A 15,632-nucleotide genomic window follows, 5' to 3' on the forward strand; every position below is an offset into this window, starting at 1 on the left:
TGTCTCTCCATAACAGATGTGAGGAGGACTCTATCCAGAGTCAATCCACGGAAGGCTGCAGGACCTGACAACATACCTGGATTTGTGCTCAAAGAATGTGCAAGTCAACTGGCTGGTGTCCTCACAGACATCTTCAACACATCTCTGAGCCAGTCGTCAGTCCCAACATGCTTCAAGTCGACCACCATCATACCAGTGCCAAAGAAGTCATCAGTGACATGCCTGAATGACTACCGACCAGTTGCACTCACACCAATCATAATGAAGTGCTTCAAACGGTTAGTCATGCCACACATAAAGATTAATCTCCCTGCCTCCCTTGACCCTCTTCAGTTTGCATACCGGTCAAACAGGTCAACTGAGGATGCCATATGCTCTGCCCTTCACTTCTCCCTGACACATCTGGATAAAAAAGACACATATGTCAGGATGCTATTCATAGACTTTAGCTCTGCCTTCAACACAATCATCCCTCCAAAGCTGGTTGTAAAACTGAGCAGGTTGGGCCTAAACACCACCCTCTGCAATTGGATCCTGGACTTCTTGACAGAGAGGCCCCAGTCAGTTCAGATGGGCCACAACACTTCCAGCATCATCACACTGAGCACTGGAGCACCGCAGGGCTGTGTGCTTAGTCCACTACTCTTCACCCTGCTGACTCATGACTGCACAGCCACGCACAACACCAATCACATCATCAAGTTTATGGATGATACGACGGTGCTGGGACTGATTAGCAGGGTCGTTGTTATCCATGGAGATTCTCAAGTTCTAGTACTATCCGTGTATAGACCTCCTAAATATAACGCGTCGTTTTTTGAGGAATTCTCTGACTTAATGTCAATTTTAATTACTAACTATGACACACTCCTAATAGTTGGCGACTTTAATTTTCATATAGATAATCAGTGTGATCTAAAAGTAAAAGAATTTATGAACCTCCTGGATTCTTTTGATTTGAGACAACTCATAAATCAGCCTACACATAAAGCAGGTCATACGTTAGACTTAGTGATTACTAAAGGACTGAAAGTTGATATAAAACAGATCATTGATATTGGTCTATCAGACCATTTTCTTCTACTTTTTAATATAGAAATAATGATAAAAACACTCATGAGAAGCATATTGTTAAAAAACGCTTCTTTGACTCGGCAGCAGCTTTAAAACTTACAAACATTTTAAGCAATCAGTCCGTTTATAGTGCCAGCTATAATAGCGAGGATAATGTAAATAGTAAGGTGGAAAGATTTAATACTAAAGTGAGAGCTGCTGTTGACATAGTTGCACCTGAAAAGACAGTGAAAAAATCTTCTAGCATTGTTATACCATGGAAGACCCAAAGAGTGTCTGATTTAAAGAGAACATGTCGTAGAGCTGAGCGTCAATGGAGGAAGACTAAACTTACTATCCACCATGAAATATTAAAAGTCAAAATAACAGAATACAATAACACTGTCCGTCTTGAGAGACGCTGCTATTTCTCCAAGATTATAAATAACAATGCTAGTAATCCCAGAGTCTTATTTTCTACAATTGATCGCCTACTAAACCCAGGTAGCTCAAAGGAATGCCTCCTAAGTGCTTCCAGTGAAACCTGTGAGGCTGCGCTGTATTTTTCAATCAAAAATTAATGATATTAGAAATAACATAGTATATCCCTCCAACACTAAGGATCCTCCTAAACCCCAGCATCCTGTTATAAACAAATTAAACTCTTTCACTAGGATAGATTTACCTGATTTACAAAAATAATATCTCAATTAAAACCTCCACCTGCCCTTGACCCGATACCAACAAGGTTTTTCAAAGAAGTATCAGGCGTGCTAATTGATAATGTTCTGACATAGTAAATTGTCACTAGATACTGGGGTCTTCCCAGACTGTCTTAAGACTGCTGTAGTTAAACCCCTACTTAAGAAACATAATCTTGACCCCTCAGCTCTTGAAAATTTTAGACCCATCTCTAACCTGCCTTCTTAAGTAAAGTTCTAGAGAAGGCAGTCATTATGCAGTTAAATGACCACCTAAATAAACATGCTATTCTTGATAAATTTCAGTCAGGTTTTAGAACAAATCACAGCACAGAAACTGCACTCGTTAAAGTAGTAAATGACTTGCGGGTAAATGCAGACAGAGGCCATTTATCTGTTCTCATCCTCTTAGATCTGAGTGCTGCATTTGACACCATTGATCACAACATTCTTAGAAATCGCCTTAGTCAATGGGTGGGCCTCTCTGGCAGTCTTAAATTGGTTTGAATCCTACCTGACAGGGAGAAAATTTTTGTTAGTTGTGGGAATTACAACTCAAGACACATGATATCCAATATGGTGTTCCACAAGGCTCTATCCTGGGTCCGCTGTTATTCTCAATCTACATGCTTCCGTTAGGTCAGATTATCTCAGGGCACAACGTGAGCTACCACAGCTATGCTGATGACACACAGCTGTACTTATCAATAGCACCTGATGACCCTGATTCTATTGATTCACTAACACAATGTCTGACTTGTATCTCAGAATGGATGAATAGTAATTTTCTCAAGTTAAATAAAGAGAAAACTGAAATCTTAGTGATCAGCAATAATGGATACAATGAGGCTATTAGAAATAAACTGGATACATTAGGATTAAAAGTCAAGACGGAGGTAAAAGCTTAGGGGTGATTGTTGACTGTAATCTGAATTTTAAATCACATATTAATCAGATCATTAGGACAGCATTTTTCACTTAAGAAACATAAGTAAAGTTAGACCTCTTATATCACTGAAAGATGCTGAGAAATTAGTTCACGCGTTTGTTTTCAGTCGACTAGATTACTGTAACGCACTCCTCTCAGGACTACCCAAAAAGATATAAATCGTTTGCAACTAGTGCAGAATGCAGCTGCTAGAATCCTAACTAGGAAAAGAAAATCGAACACATTTCTCCAGTTTTAATGTCACTACACTGGTTACCTGTGTCATTCAGGATTGACTTTAAAATTCTGCTTATGGTTTATAAAGCCTTAAATAATCTCGCCCCATCTTATATATCGGAATGTCTGACACCTTATATTCCAAATCGTAACCTCAGATCCTCAAATGAGTGTCTCCTTAGAATTCCAAGAACAAAACTTAAAAGAAGTGGTGAGGCGGCCTTCTGCTGCTATGCACCTAAAATCTGGAATAGCCTGCCAATAGGAATTCGCCAGGCTGATACAGTAGAGCACTTTAAAACACTGCTGAAAACACATTACTTTAACATGGCCTTTTATAACTTCATTTTAATCTTAATTTAACTTAATCCTGATACTCTATATGTTCAATTCCTCATAATAACTATTCATGGTGGCTCTAAAATCCGTACTGACCCCTACTCTCTTTTCTGTTTCTTTTTCCGGTTTCTTTGTGGTGGTGGCCTGCGCCATGACCACCTACTCAAAGCTTCATGATGCTCCAGCAATGATGGACGGATTAAAAGGCAGAAGTCTACGTGACCATCATCATCATCAAGCCCTTCCGTGAGAACCCTAAATCCAAAGAGGACTGTTTCATTTATGTTAGGTAGAATGCCCAGAGGGGACTGGGCGGTCTCATGGTCTGGAATCCCTACAGATTTTATTTTTCTCCAGCCGTCTGGAGTTTTTTTGTTTTTTCTGTCCCCCCTGGCCATTGAACCTTACTCTTATTCGATGTTAATTAATGTTGATTTATTTTGTTTTATAATTGTGTCTTTCATTTTTCTATTCTTTAATATGTAAAGCACTTTGAGCTACTGTTTGTATGAAAATGTGCTATATAAATAAATGTTGTTGTTGTTGTTGTTGTTGTGGATGATGAAAGAGCATACAGAGATGAGGTGAAATGGCTGTCCGCATGGTGTGAAGACAACAGTCTACCTCTCAATGTCGACAAGACAAAAGAGATAATCGTGGACTTCAGAAAATCACGTCCTGCCCACATCCCGCTCAGCATCAACGGTTTAGATGTGGAGATTGTTAGGAGTACCAAGTTCCTCGGTGTGCACTTAACTGAGGAACTTACGTGGACACATAACACCTCATCATTAATCAAGAAAGCCCAGCAGAGACTACACTTCCTGAGGCGGCTGAAGCAAGCACGTCTTCCCCCTTTCCATCCTCACCATGTTCTACAGAGGCACCATAGAGAGTGTCCTGACCAGCTGTATCACTGTCTGGTATGGCAACTGCAACATATCCGACCGCAAGCGCCTGCAAAGGATAGTGAAGACAGCAGAGAACATTATTGGGGTGCCTCTCCCTTCACTACAGGACATATTTTACAAACGCGGTGTCCGCAAGGCCTGCAGCATTGTGCAGGACCCCTTACACCCCTCACATGGACTTTTGACACTTCTGCCATCCAAGAGAAGATACTGCAGCATCAAAGCCAAATCTGCAAGGCTGAAGGAGAGTTTTTACCCCCAAGCTCTTAGATTTCTTAACACCAGGCTGCCCCCTGGGACCTTCCACACGGCCTCAACCACCACTAAAAACCGAACTTTTATACATGAAAACCACTATCCTGCAAAGATGAGTGTGCATGTAGAAAAGAACTGAAAATCTCATACTGACCTCTAAGGATTTTGACACTCTTGATATCCTTATGCTATGAAACATTCTGACCTGTCATTGTTTACACACGTCTTAAACAACTATTATCATACACTGATAATTTCTGTATTATCTATATCTATTGTTTATTATTTATTATATTACATATCTTACACATCAATATTGCTGCTACTTGTTTGTCCTATCTTTGCACAATGTCTTGTCTCGTTTGTGTTTTAATTTTAAATTTTTAAATTTTTATTCTATTTTTAATTTACTATTTGCACATCATGTTGTTACACTGTGGACCCTGAGCTTCGCAATTTCGTCTATCTGTATACTTGTATATGGTTGAGATGACAATAAAGTTCACTTTGACTTGACTTTGAAAAAAGATGAATTTATGGGAAAATTACATTTAAAGCAATGGAAAAAGTACAAACATGTCTACATTTCTTATAAACATAAATTTCACAATGCTGAACTTTGTTGAATAAGAGACAAAAAACAGCTAATTAAACAAATTCATCAATTTACAATAAAATGATTCACTGATTGTGAAACTGAGAGGAACAAAAACCTTCAGCTACCACTGATCTCAATGCCATTAACAAAAAAAGTTACCTTTATTTTTCCAAGTAACCCAATTTGGGAATACAGGTCACTGTTAAGTAAAAACAAGACCTTAAAACCTCCACAATTACTTGCTGCATACATACAGTATAGGTGCACTCCTTTCTAGAGGATGAATGTAAGGGTCCTTGTCCCAACACACTTAAACATTCCCCTAACTTCCTTGCCCCCTTGTAATGCTCTTCTGGAGTTATGCCTATATAATATACTGTAAATGTACAATTCCCTTTTTGTTTAACCTAATTCAGGCCGGTTCTTAGGCAATGACCTTCTCTGATGCACAGCAAACCATACTGGAGGGAACCTCCTGGGGAAAGCCCCTGAATCAGTCCAGCTACCTTCTGGCGTTTCCCCTCTGTGCCCTGGGATCTCCAACCTTATGTCCTAGTGGGCGGTTTTCCTCCTCCTGACCCATAACCTGGCTACTCTGGGTTCACCAATTGAATGGGTAACCCCTGGCAAATTGTAGTTGTTTCATACCCGATCATCCAATGAAAGAAGCATTAAAGAGTTACTCACAGCTACACTTTGGCATTGGTTTGTCCCAAATGCCATTTTTCTGACAAACAGCTTCAAAAGATGGGATCTCTTGGTTTCCCTTTAAAAAAATGAAAACATTGTCAAAAGAAAACAAATTGATGATAATTAAAGTAGACAAAAGTACAGGAGAGACAGAGAACATCAAAGAAAGATTTTTTCGGTATGGTCACAGTCAGGGGTACAATTATACATGTCAGGGCCTGGTAAAGACTAATGTACTAATGGGTCACTCCTCAGCTACACAACACATTGACCATTTAATAACACCAATAATAACAGAACATTATCAATGTGTATCTTATTAAATTAAACCAAATGCAAAACATTAAAAACATCCACCCATTCATTATCCAACCTGCTATATCCCAACACAGGTAACGGGGTCTGCTGGAGCCAATCCCAGCCAACACAGGGCACAAGGCAGGAAACAAACCCCTGCCCACGCAGTGCACACACTTGGGACAATTTAGAATCGCCAATGCACCTAACCTGCATGTCTTTGGACTGTGGAGGAAACTGGAGCACCCGGAGGAAACTCACGCAGACACAGGGAGAACATGCAAACTCTACGCAGGGAGGACCTGGGAAACGAACCTGGGTCTTCTTACTGCAAGGCAGCAGTGCTACCACTGTGCCACCCCATTAAAAACATGTTATGCCATTTTCTAATCCACTTAATCCAGATCTGGGTCTGAGGGTTGAGGGGCAGGCTGAAGCCTATTCCAGCTGGTACAGGGCACAAAGCAAGAACAAACCCAGGACAGGGTGCCGTCCATCACAGGGAAAATACACACATACAAACCAAACACATTCTTGGGATATTATAAACATATACAGTAGTATGTAATATTTCAACACAAATAAAAAACATTACCAGCGTGTATTTTTTTAACATTTTAAGCCAAATGCAAAAAAATGTTAGCTCATATTATGTAACACTGCACACCAAATGCAATAAAATACTTTTAACATCATGTAAAACACATGTAGTAAATAACAGGTTATATCTTACTGCACACAAAATCCGAGCTCTGAGATTTTCCAATCAAGAAATCATGAATGACGCAAAACTCACTTAAATTGCAAGCTTCCTTTCAAAGGACAGGTTTGCAGAACTGTTTGGTCTTTTTTGGTACATCATTGCAAATACTGTAAGAAAGTAATTTCTCATCAATTTCTGACTAGGATCTTAAAAAGGATCACTCAGTCAGCCATTGTGGAATAACTAAAATCTGAGGTCAGAAGCTGCTTTTATGTAGATTTTATGTAGCAGCCTACTCTGTTCAAGTCATTCTGCATTCCTGCCCGCTGTAGCCCATCGCAGTAGTCACCACTGCTCTTGGAGATAGTGTTACTAAAGGCGGCATTACAAAAACAATAAATTCGTCCCCAACAAGCCCAGGGCCTGAGACAAGTCTTTCAACCTCCACAAACTATAAAAAGCTGAAATCAGAAGTGACCTGTTTGCTCACACTTGTGGCTCATAGTATTTTGAGTACAGGCCATACCTACCCAGAGGAGCTCATAGCCACGATCACAGGTCAGTACAAAGCGATCTTTAAAGATATATTTTGCTTGCTTGGGTGAGAGGCGTCCATGAGCAGGTGTTACTGGATCTGGACAAGGCATAGCTGGTAAGAAAAAAAAAAAATCAGATTTAGGAGTTGAGAAACTTAAAAGGGAGTGCAAACCAAAATCCAGGAAATGAATCCCAACAAACCTCTCATTCCCAAGCAGCATCGCTGTTTTCCTGATCACAAGGTTAACGAGAACAGGAAGAGTGTAGCAGAACTGGGAACACCTATATATATAATTTTATTATTATTTTATTCACTCAATGATCACCAAAAACCTATTTCCCATTTTCTTAAACAGCTAAACTTTGGCAGGATATTACATTTAGGAAACTAAATATCTGCTAAGGAAGGGCATTTCAAAATACTAATATTTAGGGTAACCCCCAAATCACAGGAACAGGAAAACTAAATACCCTGTGATCTCAAAAATGTTTTGAATAATCTGATGAAGTTATGGAAAAAAAAATTAGCCAACACATATTATGCTATCTTACACTTTCGGCAGGGTGGCACGGTGGTGCAGTGGTAGCACTGCTGCCTCGCAATAAGGATACCTGGGTTCGCTTCCCGGTCCTCCCTGCGTGGAGTTTGCATGTTCTCCCCGTGTCTGCAGGGGTTTCCTCTGGGTGCTCCGGTTTCCTCCCAAAGACATGCAGGTTAGGTGCTTTGATGATCCTAAGTTGTCCCTGGTGTGTGTGTGCCCTGTGGTGGGCTGGCGCCCTGCCTGGGGTTTGTTTCCTGCCTTGTGCGCTGGGATTGGCTCCAGCAGACCCCCGTGACCCTGTAGTTAGGATATAGTGGGTGGGAAAATGACTGACTGACACTTTTGGCACTAAATGAAGGACTCTGAAGAAGTGATTGATAGGCCATGTAAATAGCACCAGTAATCAATTTGGTGGACAGATAACCAAAGGCAGGGAGATGTTCTGGACAGTAAAAAAGAAATGTGATCATGTTGTAAAATGGAATGAGAAAGTTGAAAGAATCGTAAGGATGTTGTGAAGCTCAATAGTTAACAATTTCTGTGTTTTGCTGTTTACTACAGTGGCACACTAAGATGCCTGCTGGGTCTCATGGCTGCCTGTTCTGCTCACACATTTTTAATGTCATTTCAAATTAATTTACAACTAAAGAGATCTCTTTTTCTTTTACTCATAGGAAATAGGTTAAGTGGTTTAAGATCCTCCCAGCTAAAATAATATTTTTACAGGAAACCCACTTACTAAGTAAGGATCAGTTCCGGCTGCAAAAAGACTGGACTGGCCAAATGTTCCATTCTAGTTTTACAAAGAAAACTAGAGGGGTGGGAATTCTCATACATAGAACAGTACCATTTGTAGCATCAGATGTAGTATTGGATCCTGAAGGGAGATATGTGATGGTCATGGGAGACTTATCTAACTGTAAAATGATTTTGATAAATGTTTATGCACCTAATGTTGATGATAAGGAATTTATACAAAATTTATTTGCATCCATTCCCAATCTGAACACTCATAAACTTATAATGGCTGGGGACTTTAATTGTGTTCTAAATCCACTTTTAGATAAGACTTCCTCCACAGGGGGAACGACAACTAACACCGCAAAGATAATTACAAAGTTTATAACTGATCACAACTTATCAGATCCCTGGAGGTTTTTAAACCCAAATTCAAGAACATATTCTTTCTACTCACCAGTACATCATTGCTACTCAAGGATTGATTACTCTTTATAGATAATAACTTCTTGCCTAAGATTAAATCTTGTAAATACGATGCTATTGTTATTTCAGACCATGCTCCATGATCTTGGAGCTGAAATTACTAAGCCCCATACACTCACCCCAGATGGCGTCTCAATCCGCTTCTATTAGCTGACGAGAATTGTACTGAATTTATATCCAAACAAATTGAATTCTTTCTAGAGACAAATACATCCCCTGAGATCTCTGCAGGAATACTCTGGGAAACTCTTAAGGCCTTCTTAAGAGGACAGATTATCTCATATCTTTCCCACAGAAATAAATCCGAGCGAAGAAAGTAGCAGAGATAAAAAGCGAAATTACTAAAATAGATGAAGAACATGCCAGACTACCAAGCGAGACTCTACATAAGAGGAGGCAGGCTCTACATTCAGAATTAAACCTCTTGACAACTAAAGAAACCGAACAACTAATTTACAAATCCAGACATCATTATTATGAACATGGAGAGAAAGCTAATAAGCTTTTAGCAACAAATTCACAAGCAAGAAGTGCAACGCAATCTCGTAATTACTAACACTAATGGAGATAAAATCATCGAACACAAAAATATAATGTGCACTTTTAGAGACTACTATAAATCCCTATATACTACTGAGTTTAAAGAAGACAATATACAATCTAATGCATTTCTGGATAAATTACAGATACCACAAATTGACGCTATTAGTGTGGAGGAGCTCGATAAACCTCTGTCATTATCAGAATTACTGGATGCTATAAAGTCACCCAAGGTGGAAAAGCAGCAGGCCCTGATGGCTACCCTGCAGAGTTTTACAAGAAATTCTCCGCTCAGCTAGCTCCCTCCTATTAGCAACATTTACAGAAGCCAGAGATAACCAATCTCTTCCACAAACCTTTCGCCAAGCACTAATCACTGTCTTTCCAAAACAAAATAAGGACTTATTACAATGTGCATCATACAGACCAATTTCACTTCTGAATAACGACGTTAAAATACTCTCTAAAATCATAGCTAGAAGGATGGAGAAAGTGCTCCCTCAGTAATATCACAAGACCAAACTGGATTTATTAGGGGCCGACACTTATCTTCAAATCTTCGACGCCTGTTTAATGTAATATACTCACCAACTAAATCAAACACCCCAGAAATATTATTATCATTGGATGCAGAAAAGCATTCGACATGATTGAATGGAAATACCTTTTACTATTTTGGAGAAGTTTGGGTTTGGCCCAACATTTGTGCATGGATTAAATTACTGTATACTAACCCAGAAGCTTCAGTTTGCATCAATAACATTTGCTCAGACTACTTTAAACTAGAACGTGGCACAAGACAAGGATGCCCTTTGTCACCACTGCTGTTTGCAATTGCCATTGAACCACTGGCAATACATTGTCGAAATACTGATCAGATAAAGGGGATTAGCAGAGAAGGACTGGAACAGAAAATCTCATTATATGCAGATGACATGGTACTGTATATATCGGATCCAGAAAATTCTGTGCCTGCAGTCTTAGCAGCACTCACAGAATTTCAAAAGCTCTCTGGTCTCAGAATTAATCTGAATAAAAGTGTACTCTTTCCGTGAATTCGCAAGCATATAATATTAGATTAGACACCCTTCCTTTTATCATTGCAGAACAGTTTAAATACCTCGTAAACATCACAAGTAAACATAAAGCTCTTTATCAAAAAATTTCGTGCCTGTATGGAAAAAATTAAACAAGACTTGCATAGATGGTCAACCCTTCATCTCACACTAGCTGGAAGAATTAACACTGTTAAGATGAATTTTCTTCCTAAGCTCCTTTTTATTTCAAAACATACCAATATACATTAATAAATCGTTCTTTAAGCAATTAGATTCAACAATAACCTCATTTATTTGGAATTCTAAACATCCACGCATCAAAAGAGCGACCCTACAAAGACAAAAGGCAGAAGGCGCATGGCTCTACCTAACTTCCAGTTTTATTACTGGGCGGCAAATATACAGTCGATAAGAACCTGGACACAAATAGAAGAACATACACAGGCATGGACCGCAATAGAAGTAAAATCCTGCAGTACTTCTTTGTATTCCTTGCTTTGTGCTCCAATAAACACACGCTATCGGCAATACACTAATAACCCAATTGTGCTCCACTCACTTAGAATCTGGAACCAATGTAGAAAGCATTTTAAGACGGAGAAGCTTCTTTCTGTGGCACCCTGCAAAAGAACCACCTCTTTCAACCCTCACAAACATATGCAGTTTTTAATATCTGGAAAAATTTGGAATTAACTTGCTTAGAGATCTTTATATAGACAACGCCTTTGCATCCTATGAACAATTACATTCCAAATTTAACATTCCAGCTACAAATTTCTTTCACTATCTTCAAATCAGGAACTTTGTTAAACAGAACCTTCCAGATTTTCCTCATCTTGCACCCTCATCCACGCTGGAAAAATTATTGCTCAATTTCAAGGAGTTAGACTCCATCTCTACAATATATAAAATCCTTTTACAATCCCTTCCTTTCAAAGATCCAAGAGGACACTGGGAAAATGACCTCTCAATTAATATATCAGAAAAGGAGTGGAAAGTAGCAATGCAGAGAATTCACTCAAGCTCCATATGCAAAGCATACAATTATACAACTCAAAATTATATATCGAGCACATCTGTCTCACTAAAACTCTCCAAAATGTTTCCAGGGCATGATCCAACCTGCGACGCTGCAACCAAGCCCCAGCCTCACTAGGTCACATGTTCTGGGCCTGCTCCAAATTAACATTATTCTGGACAAAAATTTTAATTACCTCTCAGACAGTCTTGGACTCACAATCCCTCCTAACCCATTAACAGCTGTGTTTGGGGTTCTTCCAGAGGGTCTTAAAGTGGAGAAAGACAAACAAATTGTGATTGCATTCACTACACTGTTGGCACGCAGACTTATTCTGATAAACTGGGAGAACCCAAACTCTCCTCTTTTAAGTCAGTGGGAAACTGATGTGTTATATTATTTAAAATTGGAAAAATCAAATACTCAGTTAGAGGATCTGTGCAGACTTTTTCAAAACATGGCAGGATCTAATCAGTAATATTTTGAAATGATTTATAAAGCACAGAGAATTTGTTGATTTAGGTATTTTTAAAAGCCTTAAATTTTACACCGTTTGGCTTGCTCTCTCTCTCAAGGGTGGGGATCGATCTGTTCTTAGCATAATTTTTTTTTGTAAAACTTGATTGCTATGTATTGATTGTAATAAAATTAATAAATAAAAAAAAAAAAAAAAAAAAAAAAAAGATCCTCCCAGCTTAGCATGAAGAGCTACATAGCAGATTTGTGGGAAAAAAGGATATAGTCCTGCAAAATGCAACTATGCACCACAATAAACTGCCCTGCAGAGATGAACAGTACAGAAATGTGGTGTCTGTCTCCTTATTTTGTGGTTACGTAAATGCATTTCTCTGTGTTATATCCTATAAAAGTGCTGACGAAAAGTACTACTAGAATATAGAGTAAAAAAAAAATAGTTGAAGGAGCATTAACTGATTTTAGGTAAATAACTTAAAATTAGGGATGCACCAAATGTTCGGCAACCAAAATTATTCAGCCAAAAATAGCCAAAAAAAGCACTTTCGAATAAATCACGGCCGAATAAGTAAAAAGGCCGAATAAATTTTGCCGAACAATGACGCTTTTAATGACGCTGATCAAATAGTAACCCGCGTAGAGTGAGAGGCGCGCGCTTTATGCAGCAAAAATGTCAGCAGTGTGGAAGCACTTTAAAGCGTCAGAGAAAGAGGCAAAAACGGCCGTTTGCAGACACTGTTCTGCTGAATTGTCCAGAGGGGGTGCATCTGCAAAAACGTACAGCTTACAGTTTAATTTATCACTTAAAATCAAGACACCCCGAACATCATGCAGAGTACGAGAAAGACACGGCAGCGGCTACGGCAACAGCAGCAGCGAAAAGGAAAGTAGCTCCTCCCAGTCCTAGGACACCCACTCCATCTGTGGCTGACTTCTTAGAAAAGGCAAAAAAGTTTGCCAATGACAGTGCCAAAGCTAAAGGTATTACTAAAAGGATAATGGAATTCATCGCATTGGATGATCAACCATTCTCTGTTGTAGAGAATGTTGGATTTCGCAGGCTTATAGACCATATTGAGCCCCGTTACACCATGCCTAGTAGACGGCATTTCTCAGACGTGTGCTTACCTGAGATGTATAACGTCGTTTCAACTCACGTCCATGAGCTCTTGGCTACAGATATTGCAGCCCTCAGCTTCACGGCTGATATTTGGAGCTCGGATGTGAGGCCCACCAGTATGCTGAGTTTAACTGCGCAGTGGATCGACACAGATTTCAAGCTACAAAAGATTGTGCTTCACTCTCAAGAGTTTAGAGGGTCCCATACAGCTGTAGCCATATCCGGGCGTTAAGCCAACATGTTTGACACTTGGCGATCGACCGATCTAAAGTGCATGCGGTAGTCAGTGACAACGCAAGAAATATGGCTAAAGCCATGGAGGATAGTGATCTGAAAGGCATACGGTGTATGGCACACACAATTCAACTGGCGGTCAATGAGGGATTGTTGAGTCAGCGCAGTACAGCAGATATGATAGCGATAGGCAGGAAAATTGTTGGCCATTTTAAACATTCACCGCTTGCCTATGCGCGCCTACAATCTATCCAAGAACAGTTCGGAATGCCACAAAAACATTTCCAACAAGATGTGAGCACAAGGTGGAACAGTACATATTATATGCTGGAAAGCCTTTTTAGCCAAAGCGAAGTCTTGGCTACATACATAGCAGATCATGACCTGCCCGCGACATTCACCGCATACCAGTGGGTGTTAATCGAGAACATTCTCTCTCTTCTCGCCCCGTTTGAGCAGATAACAAAAGAGATGAGCTCATCTGATGCATCTGTGGCAGACGTCATACCTTTACTTGCAGCACTAAAGCCGTCTTTTTAAACAAAGAGGCTGAAACAGACCACGGAGTTAAAACAACTAAAAGTGCACTCTTGAAGCTGTCAGCACACGATTTAGTCAGGCGGACTCAGAACCCCTGTACTGCATCGCGACTGTGCTTGATCCACGATATAAAGATCATTACTTGGATGTGGGGAAAAAGCTGCGCACACGAGAAATGATCCAGGCCGAGTTGGATTTGGGAAAGCCGCTAGGTGATGGAGATGGTCAGGTGATGCACAGCGCAGGAGATGAAAACAGTGCAGAGAGTAAACGGGCTCAGACTACAGATGAGCAGCAAGACAGTCTCGCTGTCTGACATGTTCGATGAGATCCTCCAAGAGAATAACCCATTTGCAAGACAGAGGACAAGCTCAACCGCTCAACAGTTAGATGGTTATCTCTCAGAAGTCCCCATCCCCAGTAGCAATAACCCTCTCGAATTTTGGAGGACCAATCAAGGCCGCTTTCCTACCTGGCGAGATGGCATAGGTAGGCTACTTCTATGGGAATTTAATTTAAGATTTTATTTATATTTTGGATTATGGTAACACTTTATAAGTAGTTTCTATTTTTAACATTAACTAACAATGAAAAACCCTTATTAAAAGCATTTATTAATCTTAATGTTAACATTTACTAATACAGTATTAAAACTAAGTATCACATTTTTAATTTTTGAATTAAAAAGTATCAAAAGTGGTAGGCCTATTTGTTAAAATTGTTAATGCACTTATACTAACATGAACTAAATATTTTTTATTCTCTTACATTAACGAAGATTAATAAATACCATAACAAATGTATTGCTCATTGTTAGTTAATGCAATAATGTTAACAAAAGGAAACATTGTAAAGTGTTACTACCTATATTTTATATTATGTATTTTGTGAAAATTTAACTATTTTCAGTGTAGTAAAATTGTAGACCTACACTGGGTTTCAACCATTTCATTATCTTGAAGACATTGTTCGTTTTGAAATGAGCAACTGTCAGAAAACTGCAATAAAAATTTCAACTATTCTGCAGGTATTGTCTGCTCCATGCACAAACACCGACAGCGAGAGACTGTTTAGTGCTGCATCTCATGTCATCGATGAGAAGAGGAACCGACTTTCATGTGAGAAAGCAGAGAAGCTACTTTTCATAAAGAAGAACCTGCCACTTTTCCTGAAGAAGTAGGCTAAGTAGGCGTATGTCTAGGACAGTTATTCATTTGTTGTTTGTTCATCCACATTTTTTGCACTATTCAATGCACATTTGTTGTTGTAGACATACAGAGTTACATTCTTTCAGCAGTCAGTTATAGGCCTAACATAGGCTATTCAAGAAGGGGGGCTTCAAAGATGGACAAATAAAAATATTTTTTTATTTTACTAATTTATTTATTTTAAGTTATATTGTGCTTTGTTTGTATAATATCTGCTGGAATGTTAAAAAATGTTCAGTGTTAAATAAATATTTTGAAATTGTATTTTTGTTATTTGATTTATTTCTCTGAAAAGCAACACAAAATAGTAAAAAAAGCAAATTTTTACTATTTAATTATTGTAATGGTGAAAAAATTGGCAAAATAAATGGAAAAAAATGCTAAACACCACGTTCGGTATTCGGCCTTCGGCCAAGCATTTCATT

General features: G+C 39.1%; 1 protein-coding gene across 1 annotated transcript in view; it reads right to left on the reverse strand.

Annotated features, from left to right (window-relative positions):
• Positions 1-5,686: 5,686 nt before the first annotated feature.
• The window catches only part of LOC120531008 (mannan-binding lectin serine protease 2-like), a 66,361-nt gene continuing 56,415 nt past the window's right edge, over positions 5,687-15,632 (reverse strand). The window contains exons 7-8 of the mRNA XM_039755925.1: positions 7,243-7,361; positions 5,687-5,788 (exon numbers count right to left, since the gene is read on the reverse strand). Coding sequence (XP_039611859.1) covers positions 5,702-5,788; positions 7,243-7,361 — 206 coding nt within the window. The 3' untranslated portion in view covers positions 5,687-5,701. The remainder of the gene's footprint in view (positions 5,789-7,242; positions 7,362-15,632) is intronic.

This window comes from Polypterus senegalus, chromosome 6, assembly GCF_016835505.1.
Source record: "Polypterus senegalus isolate Bchr_013 chromosome 6, ASM1683550v1, whole genome shotgun sequence".
NCBI classification, from domain to species: domain Eukaryota; kingdom Metazoa; phylum Chordata; class Cladistia; order Polypteriformes; family Polypteridae; genus Polypterus; species Polypterus senegalus.